The following is a 20789-nucleotide window of genomic DNA, read 5'->3' on the forward strand; positions in this document are numbered from 1 at the left end:
CAGACGGAAGCAACATGTCTTTGACGACATCTGGAGACCTTTTATATGTTTTTTAAGACATGATACTAATGTTGGTAACTTACTTCAGCAGGAGGAGGCTTAGAGGGAGTAGAATGTCCATGTGGGGTGATATAATGGCCTGAAAATGTCCTTGAAATACATCAATGTCATAACTGATCTCAATATTTGTATGCATGTATTTGTATGTATGTCTGTATTCACACGGGCATGCGTATACTGTATACTGTATCACATCCAGGGTACTTATTTAATGGATATCTATGTTTAAGTGTTTCTTAATCAAAACTATATCTATTAATGTTTTTCCCCCTTTTGCGCTATTTTTTTTTTATGTATTTATTTTATTTTATTTTTTTATTATTCTAACCCATTTTTCTTATTCTTTCTAGGGGACAAGGGGATGGGAGGGAGAACGGGGAGAAAAGGTTTGCTTTGTTGTCTGTAACAGTGACTGAGGTTTGTCTTGTTGGAAACTGCAAACAAAATCTAATAAATACATTAAAAAAAAAAAGAAAGAAGATGCTCAAAACTTGTTAAAAAGTCTAAATCCATCTTGAACTTTTTTGGGTCTAATTGTACTTTTCTAAGGCAGAACATTTACCTAGATTAATAAACCCAGCTTTATATTTACAGTATATGTACACCACAAAACATGTTCAGCTATTGACTTACTCTTATTTAAATGTATATGGAAACAGAAAACTGAGAATATAAAGAGGAAAACACGCATCAGATAGTATTCAGATTGAGGTCTTAATGTCTTAGATTTTCAAACTATCAATAGCACATTCTAAATATAGTGGTTAAAACATTCTCTAGCACACGCCAAATAAGAATAAAACTTTGTTTTATGTGCAACTTAAGTCTGTAAATAGGTAAAAATAGGAAAGCTTTTAAGTAATCTGATGAAAAATATTATGCTCCATATCAGATAAAATGTCCTTTTCTCTCACACTCGCTGTAGTCAGTACTCTGTTTATACCATGTCAGTGTAATATAATATTGTTTCATTTGTTTGTATATCATCCATATATTAAAGTTTATTTTAAAAAAATATATAAAAAACACTAGTAGACAGACTACTGTAATGCAGTTGGTGGAGCCGCAAAACACAACTCAATACTGCCACACTGTGACCACAACCCGCAACAACATGATAAGTTTACATTTCAATGAACTGTGCACACAGGAGTTGCAAACCATCTTTAAATTAATTTACCACCTGGCTACACATATATTTCATATAATATAGTCATTTTAAAATAAAAACAGTACATCAAGAAACATTAAAGATGCTTGTTTTTAAGTACGTGCAGACACGTGATGACCACCACTTTTTTTTGCTCGATATAAATTCTTCTGGTTTGATAAACAAAAAAATCCCTCCCCTCAGAGTTTCTATGGGTGTGAAATCAAACAATTGAGACAAAAACGGTGTTTTGAACGAGTCTGTAAATATGTTTTAACATGAGTCTCGCGTCCTCTAGCGGCCAGTCGAGGAACTGCAATGACACTTATTACGCATGCGCAAAAATGCGGAAGTAACATGGCTGGCGCTCGGTCCATACATACACGTGTGTAACCAACCTCGAAGATAAAATAGGTGACTTTGTCCTCAACCTGTTGAACCTTGCCAAGTTCTTTACTCATACATGCAAATGGAGAAACAAAAAAACCAAACTGTTCAGCTTTTAAAAGATACCTGATAAACAACCCACTTAGTGCCTTAAGACTGATTAAAAACAATAATGCCCCAGCTTCTCACCGTTTTTCCTCATATAATTGTATTTTTTTATGTTTAGTTGTTTAATTTTTACTTTTGACCCATTTGCTTATGTCCTTGTTTTACATCTTATCTGTTACATTTACTGTTGAACTCTTACAGTGATGCAGAATGTGTTGTGTGCCTAATAAATCTATGCTGTATTTTAATATACCTCATGGATTTGTACAATATTCAAGTGTTCAATAAAAATTATACACACGTGCGTATATGTATGTATGTATATATATATATATATATATATCTCAATACAACTTTCTGTAAAACATTTAAATCATTCTTGTGTGATGCTTTTAGTTTCCAAATATTTAATAAGATAAAGCACATCATTTTTTTTAGATTTTATTAAGTATCCATACAAGATAAAAAATAAAAACAATACACAGTATGAAGGCATTTGCCTTTCCATTTAAAATATCACTATTAAAATATTTGTAACAAAAACAGGGAAATGACTGCTATATTAACTTACCATCAGTGATTTGTCCCAGAAAAAAAAAAGTATGCCATTAAATTAATCTTGTTAACATATGTCACATATAAATAGTTCAAGTCGGTCACCTAGCAGCTAGGAAAGCAACTTGAATCCAGAAACAGGAAATGACTTGTGCTTCTTCACATAATACATATGTGCTTTGTTCCCGTTATAAATGTCAACAACATTGGTGGAAATGTTCAACATCAGGCAAAATTAGTTAAATACGAAGGATGCAGAAACATTTATATATAAAAACAAAAAAAAACATTTAAGGAAGCATTGATGCATTTCTCTTTTGTAATATTACCGCTTTATAAATAGCAACAGTATCCTCACATGACCGAGACTCATAAATGCATATTTGACAAAAGTGCAATTCAACCATTTAAAAAATGAAGAAAAGAGAAACACCAACTTCTTAAACAAGTAGACACCAACATAATGAAACATGACCCGTTAACAGGGAGGAAGTTAGCACCATTGGAACTTTTGTCAGCCAGTGTGGCTTAAAAAACAACATTTAAACACCAACCACTTAAAACTATTAGATTTTCTTGGACTATGGGTTGGTTTTATCAGGTGTGACACCTGCAGTTGTCCTGCGCTGTTTTTCAAGCTAATGCACAGGAATGTTGCTTTCTTTTCTTAATATATATATAGATATATAAAATGTAAAAATAAAAGCACTTGCTGTTACAGCTCTCTGAATAAGATTCTGTTAAAAACAGAACTGGGGATCTTCTCGGCTACCGAGGAAGGTTTAGAGCTAAACTTTCATTCGTTTTAGCCTCAAGATAAAATAGTTTGGCAGCGATTAACTGAGAAATACAAAAAGATATTCACAGAGTTAAAACAACATCCATGTAATATAAACACTTGGAATTTTTCGTAACAAAACTACTTGTTTTTCCTGGAAATTTCCTTCTAGCCAAACAACCAGACATGAAAACATTCTTGACCATCTTGTGCACACCTTCTCATTCTGACCTGTTCACTTGTTATCAAACATGGAGATTAAGCTTTCTTAACGTTTGACCTGAATTAGTGTCTCAGACTGTCTCCTTCCAGCTCCAGCGATGTTTGTCCAAAAGCTGCCAAGTACACCAAAACCGATTGGCCTCTTGTGGCACATTTCCTGTCTTGGACATCAACCTTTTCTACTTATCAAGAGCATTCTTACAACTTTCTAAATGCAATAAAAATCCCTGTTTCTTGAGCAATACGTAAAAAATACAAAGCTCACAGCTTTTAATAATTCAGTTTTGTTTCCATTGACTCTGAATTGTCATTTCACGGTAAATGTGGATTACTTTGATGAAGTCATCAGGACTCCACCAGGATCTCCATCAGATGATCCAGCTCAAATCCTTCTCTGGCTTGGTTCTGACCTGAGGGGTGTGAGGGGGCAGAGGGGGGCGAAGAGGGATATAGAGGACTAAACGAGGAGAATGAAGGCAGATACCTCAGGCTTGGGCTGAGAGAAAGGGAAAAAGGGTGCAAAGAGGAGGGGGAGAAGGGTGGCAGGCACCGGAGCAGATCATCCCCGGCTAGATGCCCCGCTCCATTGGCCCCGAGAGCCAGCACCCCCATGTCTTTCTCCAACAGGGACGTGTCTACATCCTGAAACAGATCCTCCACCGTGACGTCACCCAGATAGCTGGATCTCATGGCCTCCATTCTGCCCTCTCGTACCTTTCCCTCCCCCGGCTGCTCCCAGCTGACGCCACAGTCTCTGGCTCCTTGTTTCATCCAAGCTACACCTCCCTCAGGGGCCCCGGTTAGGTTCTCCAGGGACCTGAGAGGTGTCCGTGGAGCTGCCTGAGAGCTTCCATCCATGGTGGAGTCCAGTGCGGTCAGAATGGAGGAAATGGCAGCTGAAAGGGAGAAGTCAGACTCCGTGGACATCGACCCCCAGTCCTCATCTTCATCCTGCGCAGATGAGGGGCATTCGACATTCGAGTCACTGAAATGGCAGCTTGCAGCACAATCTGACAAGCAGTTTAAATAAACCGTGGAGCAGCTGGGAAGAGCCGTGTAACTTCTATCCACCATAACTGGTATGTGTTGTGTTGCTTCATGGGCTTCAGCTGAAATACTGTCCAGCTCGTCGGCCTCCTGGTACGACGACGGGGAGCCACCAGAAGGGGGCGACACCTCCATCTCGATGGAGGACTCCCTGCAAGCTTCCAGGCTGATCTGCCGCAGAGTGTTGGCTATCAGCACAGACCGCCGCAGGCTGGGCTCAGGAAGCTCCTGGCTACGCTGGTACTTGTTCAGGGACACCGAGAAGACAAACTGCCGCTGGGTCTCCCAGATGGGACTGCTTCTGTCCAAAACCTCAGCGTCTTCTGATCGAAGTTTGCGTTTTTGCCCCTTCATAATCATCTTGAAGCTGTGGAGGAAGATAGAAACCGTTACACTTTAATGTATAAAGTAAAGATAACGCTTCACACAACCATTTTATTTCAGTGTAATGATAAAATCTACTGTTCGTGTGAATCCTATTGTGCGATTATGAGGTTTCCCAGGAGGTGGTGTAATCTGACAGCAGTCTGATGCTTGGAGTCAATTATTTATTCTAAAATAAGGGAAAATCAGTGTTTTTTTTCCTGTTGTAAATGTAACATTACTACAATAGTTTATCTTCCAAGTTGATTGCGTCGTTCTCCATCAAAATAAAGTTTTTATGTCATAACATTTCTACAAAGTTGGAAAATGACTGATGTGCAAAGAGTAAATAATATCTGATGCATTTTTAATGGGGATTGTCTTTTTTTTGTTGCATTAATTGAAAAGAGCAACCTTCAACACAGACGACATTAATGTGCTTTTAATTTTATCTGAGAACAGTAATAATGTCATAATAGGCTTTACTGTAATAATACACGTGCCAGCGGTGATCCGTTTGAAATTTAGGACTGATGTTGTCATTATTTATTAATATATTGACCACGGACCATATACTAGTAATACATGGAGGGATTGACCGGTTCCTCTCTACTAGGGATGGGCGATATTTTACCGTTCACGATATACCGTCAAAAAAATTCCCCACGGTAAGAATTTGTCATCTCGCGGTAAAAACGATAAATTCCTGTTGACGACGTTTTTGTGTGAAGCTGATTCGTGGTTCTGCGTTAAATCCACGCAGAACGTACGTGAAGGAAGGAAGGAAGGATGGATGGAAAGATATGAGCCTGAAAGAAAGAAAGAAAGAAAGAAGGATGGAAAGATATGAGCCAGATAGATAGATAGATAGATAGATAGATAGATAGATAGATAGATAGATAGATAGATAGATAGATAGATAGATAGATACCGGTTGATGAGGTTTTTGTGTAACAAACATGGCGGATCTGAGTCATTAGAGTTTTGCAGTACAGGTAAACTCATTTAATTGTTATTTATTAATTCAATTTAATTGTTGTAGTTTAGTAGCATTTAGTATTCTTGTAGAGCAGTGTTTTGGGGGCTCCGAAGACTGAATGTCGTGGTAGATTTATAGTTACAAAGGTGGAATTGAATTGGTATTTTTTTTTTTTTTTTTAATCGTCATTTTTATCGTTATCAGGATAAATGCCTGAAATTATCGTGATACATTTTTTAGTCCATACCGCCCATCCCTACTCTCTACTCTCCCTGGACAATATCGCCAGTTTGCGATTCGCTAGTAGAGCGACAGACATCATGAAGGACTCGTCACACCCAGGACATCATCTTTTCAACGTGCTGCCCTCAGGCCGGCGCTACAACACCAGGACCAACAGGCTCAGAGACAGCTTTTTCCCCCAGAGCCATCAGCACTTTAAATAAGTGTAAAATGAAAAAAACACCAATCCATAAGAACAAATCCTGGTGAAATCATACAGACACTGTAATTGTCATTCTACTCTGGCTTGCTTTTATTCCTATTTATTTATTTTATTCTATCTTGTTTTATTTATTGTGGCACAAAATTGAGAAGCGCTCCAACAGGGTTTATACAGCAATCCTTATGTTAAATTTAATACCAATTTAATACCTTTTTCACTACCTTCAGATTTTTTAAAAAACTGTCACAGCATTAAGTGTTATCACGGACCTTTTAACATTAATACAGATTTTGACCTATAGAACACTATACAGAACAGATTTATAGACTCATTGATGTTGACCAGATGTTTCACGTTTATTTCACTTTGTGAATGACAATAAAATAGACTGATTAAAATGTAAAAGGTAAAAAATAATACCAATTAAAAAAAAATAATACCTCTGACAGTGAATTTAACACTTTTAATGGCCTTAAATTTGGCAATTTTCATTTATCACTTTTTAATACTTTTTAAAACCCCGCGGAAACCCTGTCCAAATTTCATTTTATGTCTGACATCCAATGACAATAAAGTCTTTCTATTCTACATTTTATTCGTTGGCACATTTCTACACTCACGTGTAACCATTTAACTATTTTTCCAGTATCATACTTTTAACTTCTGTCTTAAACTACAGAGACGTATGAGTAAAATAATTAATGATCAAGCAGTTTTGTATAAAAGCATCAATAATCAGAGGATTTGGAAATATAAAACAGTAAAGAAAAACATGATTACAGAGTAAATTTGATAAAGTGATAAAAAGTGACTTCTTTTATTTCAACTGATTAAAAGCATCAGGCAAATTCTTTACTTTTGTTAACTGACTTTGTTTAGATGATACATTTAAATCTTATGAATTAAAATCCCTTTTTAAGCGTGTTTTCTCCAGACTCCCACTGAACCGCAGGGAGCTGGTTTTAAAAGCAGGATGGGGGTCGCAGCTCCACTGAATAGGAGGGAAAACCTCCCCAGCAGAAACCGCAGAAGTAAAGCAGTGTTAACTCCCTTACAAGTACACGAATTACAGATATTAAAACAAGATTTTTTTCCTTAATAAATCTATAAATTAGTATTTAAATCGCTTAAAAGTAGGTCCAGCAAACAAACCTGTTGATGCCCTTCTCAAGTTTCCTTGGTGACTTTCGCCGGTTTTTGTCGCTCTTCTTCACCGAAACAGCCCGATATAAGAGTACAAATGACCACTAATACTATTTAAAAGTAAAAATAACGGAAAAGGAGACGATTAAACGCCAATTTTCTGGAGTTATTACGGTTTAAATGCTCATGCAGCGCTAGTGCTGCTGACTAACCGACTCCCGCCGTGATTTGAGTTCCGAGCGCTGCTATTGGACACTGGCTGCAGAAAGGGATTCTGGGTAATGGAGTTCTACGTGAGCGACGCTTACACAAAATAAATTCTTCAAAACTTAATGCATGCAATAACCCCGTACGACTAAAATGATAAAAGCATAATACTAGAAATTCGTGTAAACGTTTTGATAAACAGCCGTTAAGATCCAGTTTCTCGTTTTTGTAATTATATAATTTACATAGCTCTGATTCCTAACTGGTTACGTCACGGAGAGAAGAGAAGCGGTATCGATAGTTTTAACACAAATGTCACAGGAAAAGGTTAGCCTGCATAATTTACTTTTATTTTTATTTTTTAAATTTCTTCCGGCGGGGTAAACAAACCAATTCATCAAAAAAAAAGCGTAAAAGACTCAAATTTTAATGATGATTTCTGGAAAAAGTTACAACGCGTAGGCTGCACGTCCACAAGGAGGACGATTTGAACTGTCTAAACCAGGCATATAAAATGCAGAATTAAAAGTCATTACCTGTGGAGGAATCAGTGTATTTTACCAGCCTCAGAAACCGTGACAGGACATGACAAGGTTGATGGTTTCGATTTTCAGTAATAGTAGTTCCTCGTCAGAGCCACATGAACTGGTTCAGCGACTCAAACACAGCCGAGGCCCCGCCCCCTCCGTCACCGTCGGCTCCTGTGATTGGACAGAAGAGGGAACGCGTCACGTAAACCAAAAAACGACTTCCTGTTATCTCTTCAAAACAAAAGCTTTAGATCGGACGTCCCAACAATTGTATTTAAAATGACAAAAAGGACATTGAGTGGTCTGCTCATTTTGTAAACTGTCTGCAGAAGACTTATGTCATTTATTTTGGTCTTGTCTCATCTCGTGTATTTTTTGGCAAGATATCTGTTCACTAATTTCACATCATATTGACTCTGATTTCTCCCTCTCATATGAAAATGTATTGTTTGGATTATTTTCTTACACCTCTAGCAAAGCAAATAATACTACATCATCAATTTAATTCTGTTCTGTTAATTCTCTAATCACATACCATCTTCCCCGGCCTTTAAAAATGAATTCAAACAATACATTGCAACAATCCAATATTCTAAGAATAGAAAACCCATCCGAACCTCTGAGTTATGTACTAGGTATAAAATATTTTTGAACTGATCTATAATTTCTGTCTGTGACTGTTCCCCTGGCATCAAATGTTTCTATGTATGTTTTGTTTGTTTTATATTGTTCTGTTGACAATTTGAAATAAAGAAGTGAAAAAAAAAATGTATTTAAAATGTTGTAGAGCAAAGACAATTACTTGCGTTTGTTTCATATTTTTTTAGAATGGTAGGAATTAATTATATGTCCATGTATTTTTTTATGTCAAGAGTGGAAAATTGCAAATATGTATTATAAAACTATCCCACAACAAAATATCTGATGAGAATTAAATGGAGAAATTTCTCCAATTATAGCTCTTCCTCAGTCCTGCGTAGTATTTGAAATTATTCTCATCACACATAAAGCTCTTCAGAGGCAGGATCCATAATTTTTCAGTATTTCAAATTCTACTGAGATAGTCCCACATCACAAAGGAGCAATTAGTTCTCAGACTTGAGGTTTACTTGTGATTCCTGGTTTTTTTTTTTCAAGTAAAATGGGAGGCAGAGCCTTCAGTTATAATCATCACTGTAAAAGTGATTAAAACAAGTATATTAGAAATAAATCAATAGTTAAAAAAACAACTTAAACCTGATGCCTACAGAAGGGGCCTCATAAGATAAAACTGGGTTCCTTTTTGGACCAGTTGAGAGAGATGACATCCCTCCCTGAGGCTGGCTCTGCTCTCCCTGTTAATGGAGAATTGTTTCTTACCCCCCAGTTTTGTGCATGCTCAGGAATTAACTTGAAGATTAAACGCAGTTATTGTTTGCCTCCGTTAGGTTGTTTTTCAAGAACTGGAAATAGGATATATGATTGCAACTTTAACGACTGATTTCAATTATAACATTTTGATAGGAACATAACTGGGCTGGGCTGCTTTTAAATGCGATGGCAGAGGTCATTTTCATTGCAAAATTCTATTGCAGCAATGATGGCTGGCCTGAAATTCAAAAGTCCTTTTATTTTGAAGTTGCAAATTATAAGCTTCCGTTATAAACCTCATCTATTTCTCTCTCTTTCATTCTTTGTTGTTTTCCAACTCTTCCCTCCAATTAATCAGGGAAGGAGTTGCAAAATAACTACACGTCATCTTGACTGTTTGTCCTACAACATATTCCCTTTATTTCGGGTGTTTTAAAATAAAATAAAATAACAGATGAAAACTTAGTCAAGTTCTCCACTTATTTACAAATGATGAACAAAGCAATTAAATCAAGCTGTTAAAAGTAATGTATAAGAATTAGATTGTCACGTTTCTGTTCGGTAAAAGAACAAAATAAAATAAAGTGATGGTGGTGTTTCGTAAAGAACGTTTAGAAAGTGCATCACCGGCGTGTCCCTGAAAACAAAACGCCTGCAGAGGGAAGATAATTCATGTCACACTTTGGTCCTTCAGCTGAAATCAAAAAGCTTTTTTTCTTTTTTCAAGAGTTATAAAAATAGATGAGGAGAAGCATCACATGTTGTAACGTTGCAGGGCAGCAGACAAACCGTCCAATATGCAATGAAAGATAAATAAATATAACTGCAAGGAGAAGCTGTGCGGTCATAATAATGAAAAGGAAAAACAGGAGGTGTTTTATAGTTTTTATTAATTAAAAATAACAATCTTACTTAAAATCTAGGCAAAAAATTATATTGTTCATTTACTTCTCAGAGCTTTATTTTCTTTGTGGACATTCAGACTGGCACCTGGACTCCTGTCCGGCTGGTCAGGACTACTTGTACTCCCCCCAAACCCCCACGGTCTTGCCGTCCCACTCAGAGTTGGACAGACACTTGACAAAGAAATGTCCCAGATCGTGTTTGGAGATGGCCCGTCCTCTGAGCATGTTCTCCGCCGCCATGTAGCTCTCCGTCAGGGGGAGGTCACCTGCAGAGGGAAACACGGAAACCACACTCAACCTCATTTTGAAGAAAAATCACAAAACATCATTGTTGGCCCAACTTGCAGGTTAATCCTTCCTAATAAAGGAACTTAATTGTTTTTTGAGGCTAATTAAAGTTTTCCACTTTGCAAAAAATGAAAGTTGTTGATCTTTTTTGCCTTTTTTAATATTTTATAGGTCCAGTGCAGCTTAACGAAGTAAACAAGTTGTAACACACCATTTAATATCACTACTGATGTTGATCAATAAGGATATGCTGTTTAATATTGTATCAAACTTATTTTACTGATAGTAAGTAAGTAAATAAAGTTTATTTATATAGCACCTTTCACAGACAACGGAATGTCACAAGGCGCTTCACAAAAAATAAAACATCATCAATAACACAAATAAAACACTACAATAAAAGTAGAAATACGATAAAAACAAGACAATCCCAATAAAAAACTCCTAGAATAAAAGTACATAAAATCAACATGGTGGTCATAAAACAACCCTCTCACTACTTCAAATCAAATCAAACTTTATTTGTAGAGCACCTTTCATGCATAAAATGCAGCACAAAGTGCTTTACATAAAACAAATATACAAACATAAAACTTATTAATGGTCTATTAACTGATTTTTAAAAGCTCGGAGAACTTAAGTTTGTTCTTAAAAACATTGATGCAGCCTCAAGTGTACTTTTGTTTTTTTATAACTTCACAAGGTTTAAATAAAGGAATACATTAAAATAAAAGTGCAACTGTGAATCAAACCATCCCAAATGAAACGGATCAGCTGTTGGTCCCTACAGGTGTTTACAGGGATTGTTTCCCAGCTCTGACGACAACAGACCTCCGTTTCCAGTTGTGTTAGAATAATTGAACATAAAGTAATCTCATATTTACACCAATTGTCTTTACATATAAACTAACATTAGTTTGTGTGTGTGTGTGTACAACTAACTTGTTTTTGTTCTGCAGGGAGGACAAGTCAGATAGTGTGACTGCGGATGTACAGTAGTCATCAAAGAGCTATCTGTTTATCTGTTTCAAGGTCAAGGACGAGCAACATATATCAAGTTGAAGATAAGGAGTTATGTAAACGTGAAGAATTGCAGCTGTGTTTTCCGTCTCCCTTAGTGCTGCAACTCTTATTGTAACTAGGAGATTGTAACTGAACGCATCTCCGTCCGTTCTCCTTGCAAGTAAAAATGTAACCTCTTGTCTTTCTCTCTTTTGTATTATGTTTTATGTTCTAGGTTGTTTAAACCTGATAAGTTGCTACTAACCGCCGATGTGAGGAGGCATGCAAGCCACGTAGTCCAACCCCGACGTTTTCAGCACGGTGTACATCCTGTCGTGGTCCTCCGTCACAGGAACCAGGCGGGGCGGGACTTTGGAGCGATCCCAAAGAAGGAAGGCTGGAAAGATGGAGAGGAAGAATAGGAGTTGTTGTACGCATGTCTTTTTTTATTGTTTATTCTGTTTCTGATGTTAAATGACACGTTCAAGTGATCCACGTCAAACTGCTGCAACATCCCTTTATATTAATACAATTAATAATATCAAGTTCTTTGAATTTAATTGAACAGAATTGAATTCAGCTTTCAAAAGTCCCAAAACCAATGTAAATATATCAAGTAAATATCTCAAATGTAACAAATGACTAATAAGGAGAAAGCTGACTTAACTGAAATAATATATCTTAAGTAGTTTAACGTTGCAGCTTGGTCTAAAACAGTGAGGAACCTGAGTTTGCTCAACATCTCCCAGTCTGCAAACCAACTCTTAATAGTTTACAGATTCAAACAGTTTTATTTATAACAAGCCACAGAGACCCATCAGTTTTTTGCTAGAGGTAACTCTTCAAGGATTTAACAGCACTTGATCAATTACGTGCTTGTGTAATGACGTGGACGGCTCATGTCAACGTGCTTCCCTGCAGCTCAGCAGGAAACTTTCACCTCCAGCCTCTCTGCAGTGTTTTTGTGCGTTTGTGTGAGTCTGCATCATAATCTGCAGCCTCAGCTCTGCGGCGAGCCGGTTCTGGTCCATGTGTTCGCCACAAGGTCCTTTCTACTCCACTTTCTTTGTGTGAATCCTCTCATTGATCCATCGCCTTTCCCCACATCAGAAAATGACACAATAGGATGGTTTAGGTTCAACCCCCACCCCCGAGAAGCCTTTTTCTCCTCGGCCTGTGAGAGTCACGTGGCACAAACCCTTTTCATCAGAGACTCGTACCCGACATGCAGCCGATCACTTTGCTGATCCCTCGCACCTTCATGACGTCCACGATGTTCCTGGTGCCTTCAGACATTATGGTGGTCGGGCCTGATGAGCAGCAATAAGATCAGAGTTTACAAACACCAACAAAACTGTATGTATTGAGATCAAGACATGAAAGTTGAGCTTTGAGTTCACTGCGTGAAATAAACTCAACATTTATATGAAAGCCGGAGACGAAGTTAGACATCTCTAGCTGCAATATTATTATTATTATTATTATTATTACTATTATTATCATTATTATTATGATTATTATTATTATATTATTATTATCATCAATATTAATAACAATAATACATAATTATTAAATCATTATTATTATCATATTTTTTATATTAATATTATTATTTCTATTAATAATATATATCATTATTAAATTATAATTATAATATTATAATTATTAAATTACCATAATAATATTATTATTAAGTTATAATAATAATAATAATAATAATAATAATAATAATATAATTCTTATTATTAAAAGTAGTAGTAGTAGTAGTATTATCGTGCCTTTCTGAATCAGTTACACTCCTTTGGGTCTATTAGTGACCTCTAGTGGCCATATTTCATCATTACAGCATTCAACATTTCAGCATTCCTGTCATAAGCTGAGCAGGTTCAGGTACAAAGAAAAACAAAGCAATACAGGGCATCAAGGAAAACACTCCATCAGTAAGAGTCCCAGGTGAACAGCAGAGGATGTAAAAGCTAACGTAAAAGTTTAATTCCTGCACTGGGGTCGGTACAGGCCGAGAGGACACGGCGGAGCCTTACTGAGGTCGTTCCTGGTGCCCAGGATGATGATGACAGCATCCTGACCCTCCAGAGTCTTCTTCACATCGTCTTTATTCAACACGTCTCCCACCACCACTCTGGCCGCCTTGTGGTCGGCGGGCAGCTTGGCGGGGTCGCGCACGAGGACCGTCACGTTATATCCTGAGGGAAGAGACAGGAAAATGAACCCCAGGGAAAAGGTGTCTCTGTGATTGTTTCTCTCAATTCACATGGTTTTGTAACATTTTGCATTATTTTATAACAACTTCTATGATGTTAGTGTCTCTGTGACACACCGACAGTGGAGACGTTCACCTGGCCAGTAATGATGAGATAAGATAAGATAAGATAGTCCTTTATTACTCTCTCAATGGGGAAACTCACGTGTTAGCAGCAGTACACTTAACACACACACACACACACACGCATGCGGGCAAGGGGGTAAAAAGGTTAAAAAGTAAAAGATATATATACCGTATTTTCTGGACTATAAGCCGCTACTTTTTTCATAGGTTTTGAACCATGCAGCTTATACAAAGGTGCATCTATTCTGTGGATTTTTCTTCCACCGCTCGGGGCGCTCTAACCGGAATTAGAATCAAAACTAAGACAAAATAAATGCAAAGAAGAATACGCTACTTCTTCTTTAGCAGATAGAAGTAGGTAGAAGCAGATTTCAAACAGATAAATAGATAAATAAATACCGGTTATTTTCTCTTGGTTCTGTCCCGTTTTAATCAGCAAAGTTGCTGCCGTGTTAAAAGACACTGTTAGGAAAGGATCTATTTAGGTACAAACATGTACATCATTTACAGTTCAAAATCCTTCTGTACATGTAGTAAATATCTAATCTAACAACATAAATATCTGCGGCTTGCATATCTTTTCTTTTTAAATAGAGCGGGTGCGGCTTATATGCAGGTGCGGCTTATAGTCCAGAAAATACGTAATTACAAAATATGGACAGTATATACACATTGCAGTGGGGAAAAAAGATAAAAGATATAAGATGAAAAAAATAGTGCAAAGGAAAGAAAAGAAAAAAGATTGTATTGTAAGGGCTGATCGTGTCCCTGTACATGGCATTATTCCACCAGTGACATGCCAGGAATCCCACCCCTAATGTGCCGCTGAGATACTTAACAGCTTTCTACTATCAGCTGTCAGACAGATTACAATGACTCAGCGATCCTGCAACGGCTTACGTGACTCAGCAGTTGTTGGTCATGGGGTGAACAGGAGGAAAGGAAATAAAAATGCTGCTTAATCACATGAATCATATGACAGCTACTTCTGTTTGTGATTTTACATCAGAAATGATGATCAATAGACAATTACAGTGGGGGTTTATGCTTTTATGTCATACTTCCTGGTAAATCTATTAAAAAAACAAAAGACATAGGAAAAAAAGAAGAAAAATAAAAAGCAACACTTAATTTAAGTTTATTGTAAGAATCACGTTAGACACTTAGTGTACAAATAAATAGATAAATAAAAAAATATATATATAAACAGTACAGATCAAAAGTTTGGACAGACTTCCCCATTTGTTTGAATGAGAAGATGTGTCCAAACTTTTGGTCTGTACTGTATATGTATATATATATATATATATATATATATATATATATACATATATATATATATATATATATATGTATATATATATATATATATATATATATATATCTATCAGGTATTTAAAAAAAATAAATATTCTTGTCCGACAAAAAGAATTAGCAAATTATACACACACACACACACACACACACACACACACACACACACACACACACACACACACACACACACACACACACACACACACACATATATGCAAAAAAATCTAGATATTGCTTAAAATGCCACACATACCTGAAAACTGAAAACTATAATTACGTATTGATATAAATAATTATATGCAGATTAATATAAATAATTATGTCGATGTAAGTCACTTTGGATAAAAAAGTCTGCTAAATGACAGTAGTAGTAATTATATGCAGATTAAACTAACACTACATGCTCAAATTGAATGTTTTATGGCTAATTGTTTCTATGGAGGGTTCAATTGATATTTATCCACAAGTTGGGCAGCAGTTTCTCTCAATTTAATGCCAGAGTAAAGCCACTTATAGTCTTCTTAAACGGTCCACATAAATAAAATTAAATAAAGATAAATAAAAGTCTAGATCACGTGACCGTGGCTCACCTGCGGCCACCGCCAGCGGCAGGGTCGCCAGTCCGGTCATCCCCGTGGAGCCGAATATCGCCACGTTCTTTACGGAATCCGACATTATCCTCACTAATGTCCACGACACAGCGGCAGCTTATCAGAGTGTGATCCAAAGCAGGACACGCGTGAACTTAGAAGTTGTGTTTGACATGTGAGAAACTCTTTCAGGTCACAACACAAGCAGAGGCGCTTCCGACCTTAGGCCCCGACCACTAGGGGATTTAAAGGGGTCGCGTCTTATTAAACGTTTATTACATATACTTTATTATATTACTTATAATAAAGCTTTCAATGGCTATTGGAGTTCAAATAATTTACTTTGGGAAGAATATATATATATAATATGTTTAATAATATGTTGTTAATAATATGTTGCATATGTTAAAATCAGTTTTCACAGAACAATGTCATTGTTTTTAATCAAGTGTCATTATTTGTCATGAATTATTTTTAGCTTTCTGATCCTTGTATGTTTTATGTTTGTTTGTTTCTTGTTTTGATATGTTTTAATTTTTTTTGTAAAGTTACTTGTCCTTGTATGTATTTTCTTTTATATGAAACTGAATTTATTTTTCTGCTGCCATCTTGACATGGACTCCCTGGCAGAAGAGATATTGTATCTCACTGGGACTTTCCTGGATAAATAAAGGATAAATAAATAAAAGCTTCTAAACCAAAAAGTAATCACTCCAAAAAGTTTCTGTGTGTGGGTTTACATACAGTACTGTATAGTTGTTATACAGTTATATTGCTATTATATTGCTATAAGAAAGTGATAAAGACCCCTGGGTGTCATAGGTGTTCTGAAAAGTGCTTATGAAGCCTCTTTCTCCTCCTAATGTGCAGCAGCATGTTGCATGCTTCATGGTTCCCTGTGAAGCTCCCAGACCCCTGAGGTCATCCGGATCTGGTTTGTTGTGTGTCCCAAGAACCAGAACCAAGCAAGGTGAGGCAGCGTTCAGTTATTCTGCTCCTCACCGGTGGAACAAACTTCCTGTAGACCTGAGGTCTGCTCCAACTGTCAGGGCTAAAAACATTACTGTTGTTTACTGAAGCGTACTCTTAAATTAAATACTTACCTGCTGGACTCTACTGCCCTTACTTTTGAACAACTTGTGCTTTTTATTATTTTACCTCTTCTTTTATAATTTTATTTAATTGTATTTGTTATTTACTGTTTAATTGTGTCTTGCTGCTTTTAATGTTGATGTAAAGCACTTTGAATTACCCTGTGTTGAATTGTGCTATACAAATAAACTTGCCTTGCCTTGCCTTGCAAGTGGGCAGGGCCGGGTCTAGAAAATGATGACTAGGGGTGCATTTCAGATCAGAGGGGGTGCACATGCCTGGCACGTTATTTAACACTAAATTATGCATTTTCCCAGAAAATAAAACATAGCAACAAAAATAAATTTTACCATAAATATACAGGACTGTCTCAGAAAATTAGAATATTGTGATAAAATCCTTTATTTTCTATATTCTACAATACATTCTGGGTTCATTACAAATCAACTGAAATATTGCAAGCCTTTTATTATTCTAATATTGCTGATCATGGCTTACAGCTTAAGAAAACTAAAATATCCTATCTCGCCGCGTATCTTATGCCGTCGGCTACGCCGTCGATTTAACGCGGAACCATAAATCAGGCTGACGCGCGCGCATTTCTCAGTTTTCTTTTTGTCTTTTCAACTGAGCATGCAAACACATAAACTGAGGGTGCAATGCTGATGCACCCTCGTAGACCCGGGCCTGCAAGTGGGTTAAATGAAAAGGCATGGAAAGCTATCTGGGACACGCCCACCTCATATATCATATCAATCACAGTAAGTCATGATTCCCAGTTACCTTCACAGTTCCCAGTTACCTTCTGCTAATCCACAGCTACGAGCTGTGCAACTTCAAGCCAATGTTTGTTTTAGAATATCCCATTTAAAATGTTGTTTCAGCTGTTTGCTCAGTTGTTTAATAACTTGTGGTCACGAGATATTAACTCGTGGCCACGAGATATTAACTCGTGGCCACGCATTATTTGATTTTTTTCAAATGTCACCAGAGGGGCTACGTAGAAATTACTGCTGCTTAAAAAGTGATGACTGATTAGGACGTAAAGATAGCTATTGGGTACGCCAACAAGCAATCAAAAGTTCATGCCCCTAATTTTATATATATCTATATATATATATTTTACTTTTTTTTTACTATTTACTATTTTTTTCCCTTGTCTGCATATATATTAATGGTTAATACCAAGTTTGGTCAAATTTAAAGCATGCATTTTAATCTTCTTTTTTTAATATATAAATACATATATACAAACAAAATTATATATATTTTTTATATATATATTATATATTTTACTTGATATACTTTTAAAAAAAGGGGGGTCAGTGGAGACTAAACTGCTTTTGGAACCAGCTCCTGGTGGTCAGTAAACGAACTGCAACTTCTCCTGGTTTCGTGCTGGCTTTCATCTGGAAGTTCGATTGTTGCCAAGTATAAAAACCAAAGACAGTAAAAAGTACCGGACAGACGGTCTGTGATGTCACCAAGCATGGGTACTTGTTTTGAAGAGAGGTTTTGTACTGCGTGGCGCCAAGATGCAAATGGTACGATGCAAAATGATAATAGCTCGCCATTGGTTCAGCTGACTGCCAATAAAAAGGCTATGCCCTATAAATAAATACTTTATTTTGCGGACCATTAGCACCGTATTATACGGTGCAATATCAATGAGCAGGTCTATTTTCATACACAAGGTGCACCAACCCGGTGCACATTGGAACAACGTTATATTCCAACATTTGATTATAATTGATTATGATATAGATTGGAAAACTGTGTTTACGCTAAAAACCTTACGTTGACGTCTAATTACAGGAAGGTGACATTGACTAGATGTTGGATGATGGTTGCTTGCCAGCGCTACATAATTAGTTATGTAACGATGTATGACGTTGTGACTCGTATCCAACCAAGGGCCGACTTTAATGTGTCTGAACGGTCCAACCATAACTCAAACGGAGCGGCTTTGTAGCTACCAAAGTCACTAAAGCTGCACGATTTTTAACCGCAGCGTACCACATAAAATTGGTTTGAGGTCAGTAAACACCACAAAATTAACACATAAGCCCCCCGGATTATAGGGCGTACTGCCGTTTTTTTTAGAAAATTTGGGGATTTTAAGTGCCTTATAGTGCGAAATATACCGTATATTGCTTTATATAAAATCACCTGACGTGCTACACCCAATTCCACACTCTCGTAGCTATCATGGAGGTGAAATCTAGAGCCAGGCTGTAAATGATTATTTCTGCTCTAAAGTTTTATCAGAGATTGACTCGCTTTTGGTGCCCCCCAGTACTCAGTCGATGAAAGGCAGTTTTGTTACTGAGTTTTTTGTTTGTACATTTATATATAAAACTGGTGTACCGTGACTTAACCTAGTTTTTTAAATTATTATTATTATTATTATTATTATTATTATTATTATTATTATTATTATTATTATTATTATTATTATTATCATCATTATTATTATTATTATTATTATTATTATTTATAATAATAATATTGTTATTATTATTATTTTCCTTCTCCCTTGTCTGCATATATATTAATGGTTAATACCAAGTTTGGTAAAAAATTCAAGCATATATATGCATTTTAATATATATATATATATATATATATATATATATATATATATATATATATATATATATATATATATTGATTTAATTTAAAATACATATATATATCAATATATATCAATATAAATCAATATATATATATATATATATATATATATATATATATATATATATATATATATATATATATATATATATATATATATATATATATATATGTGTGTATTTAACAAGTAGAGCTACAAGACGCAATGAACCCAAGCTCATTTCAATGTAACAGACACATCAAGCGTGTTCATTAGTTTGGTTTAATGTGTCAAAAAAGAACCTTTTAACAGGTGAGTTAACTTCAATAATGCCTGAATATACTAGTTAAACAACATATTTTCCTACAACAAGAAATATTCAAACTGAACATGTGTTTGAACTTGGATTTGTGATGGTTTTTTACATTAATTAATGTGCTAAACGGCGCCCCCCAGCGGCCGCTCTCGTCCCTGCAGCCTCCGTCTCCTTCTCTGCTCGCCGCACTGATGCTGACATTTCCGTCCAGCATCACCAGCGGAGAGGAGGAGGAGGAGGAAGGAGAGGTTGTGTCAGGTGGAAACCGGGACCTCTATGGATCTCAGCATCCCCCTCCACCGGACCTCAGCTGCAGGGACAACCTCCCCCCGACCCCCGGAGCCCCCGGAGCCCACGGAGCCCACAGCCCAGTCCCCGAGCACCCATCGCGGGGGGATCCAGGTGGAAGAGCCGCGGAGCGTCTGCCTCCTCCATTGACTCAACCTTAGAGGAGGAGGAGGACGAATCCAATCAGCAGAACGGACAGTGATCCCAAAGGTAAGGCCGATGAATGCAGAACAAAACTACCAATGCCCGAGCGGTTTTGTCTTGTCATTTCTTGCGCGAAAAGCAAGGAGACAAGATGCAGGGTTTTTTTTTTTTTTTTTTTTTTTTTTACCCCTTCTTTCTTTATTTGGAGGAAAGCCGGCCTGCATTTCGGTGCAGGATACCGCAGTGATCCTGCGAGGGGACACGCTGTTTCATGTCCCCTTTTTCTCCCACCCACATGTGTTAGGGAGCTGATGCACGCGTGCACACATTCCTCTGATGCATATTCATTTTGATGGTTTCGTTTGAAAGGAGAAATACTTGAGAAGCAGAATGGAGGCCTAGTGTTTGATGGACTGTGGCATGTTGTTGCATGCTCCGCTTGGCTTCTGGGAGACCTTTAACTTTCTCCTCCAAAACCTTTGTGGTGTTTTATGAGGCTTTTTCTGTAGAACTAAACTGTGACAAACCTTGGCAAGGACATCTTCGCTTGGATGTCACTAAA

General features: G+C 36.8%; 3 protein-coding genes across 4 annotated transcripts in view; 1 reads left to right on the forward strand and 2 right to left on the reverse strand.

The window, feature by feature from the left end:
* Positions 1-2145: 2145 nt before the first annotated feature.
* Positions 2146-8119, reverse strand: sertad3 (SERTA domain containing 3). Of its 2 annotated transcripts, none has more exons than XM_061720205.1 (2): positions 7981-8119; positions 2146-4674 (listed from the first exon to the last, which is right to left on the reverse strand). In XM_061720205.1, exon 2 carries the CDS (start codon positions 4665-4667, stop codon positions 3606-3608), a length of 1062 nt encoding a protein of 353 aa, XP_061576189.1. In that variant the 5' UTR covers positions 4668-4674; positions 7981-8119; the 3' UTR covers positions 2146-3605. The 2 variants fall into 2 exon arrangements, with proteins under 2 accessions (XP_061576189.1, XP_061576190.1); XM_061720206.1 differs by lacking the exon at positions 7981-8119 and adding an exon at positions 7247-7454.
* Positions 8120-10195: 2076 nt separating this feature from the next.
* Positions 10196-15996, reverse strand: blvrb (biliverdin reductase B). The gene is made up of 5 exons (XM_061720207.1): positions 15774-15996; positions 13562-13723; positions 12740-12829; positions 11785-11916; positions 10196-10495 (listed from the first exon to the last, which is right to left on the reverse strand). The coding sequence occupies exons 1-5, from the start codon at positions 15856-15858 to the stop codon at positions 10341-10343; spliced, it is 624 nt and encodes a 207-aa protein (XP_061576191.1). The 5' UTR covers positions 15859-15996; the 3' UTR covers positions 10196-10340.
* A 4016-nt stretch (positions 15997-20012) lies between these two features.
* LOC133441497 (spectrin beta chain, non-erythrocytic 1-like) overlaps positions 20013-20789 on the forward strand; it is a 124836-nt gene continuing 124059 nt past the window's right edge. The window contains exon 1 of the mRNA XM_061718849.1: positions 20013-20293. The gene's annotated coding sequence lies outside the window, so the exon portion shown is untranslated. The remainder of the gene's footprint in view (positions 20294-20789) is intronic.

The sequence above is a fragment of the Cololabis saira genome, chromosome 4 (genome assembly GCF_033807715.1).
Source record: "Cololabis saira isolate AMF1-May2022 chromosome 4, fColSai1.1, whole genome shotgun sequence".
Lineage (NCBI taxonomy): Eukaryota > Metazoa > Chordata > Actinopteri > Beloniformes > Belonidae > Cololabis > Cololabis saira.

What these genes read in the sequence shown, in the direction of transcription:
- sertad3 (XM_061720205.1), bottom strand. Translation starts at nt 4,667, where the DNA reads ATGATTATGAAGGGGCAAAAACGCAAACTTCGATCAGAAGACGCTGAG.
- blvrb (XM_061720207.1), bottom strand. Translation starts at nt 15,858, where the DNA reads ATGTCGGATTCCGTAAAGAACGTGGCGATATTCGGCTCCACGGGGATG. An exon ending in GCCGCTGGCGGTGGCCGCAG is followed by an intron (nt 13,724 to 15,773) that starts GTGAGCCACGGT and finishes CTCTTCCCTCAG; the next exon opens with GATATAACGTGACGGTCCTC. An exon ending in GGGCACCAGGAACGACCTCA is followed by an intron (nt 12,830 to 13,561) that starts GTAAGGCTCCGC and finishes GCTGCTCATCAG; the next exon opens with GCCCGACCACCATAATGTCT.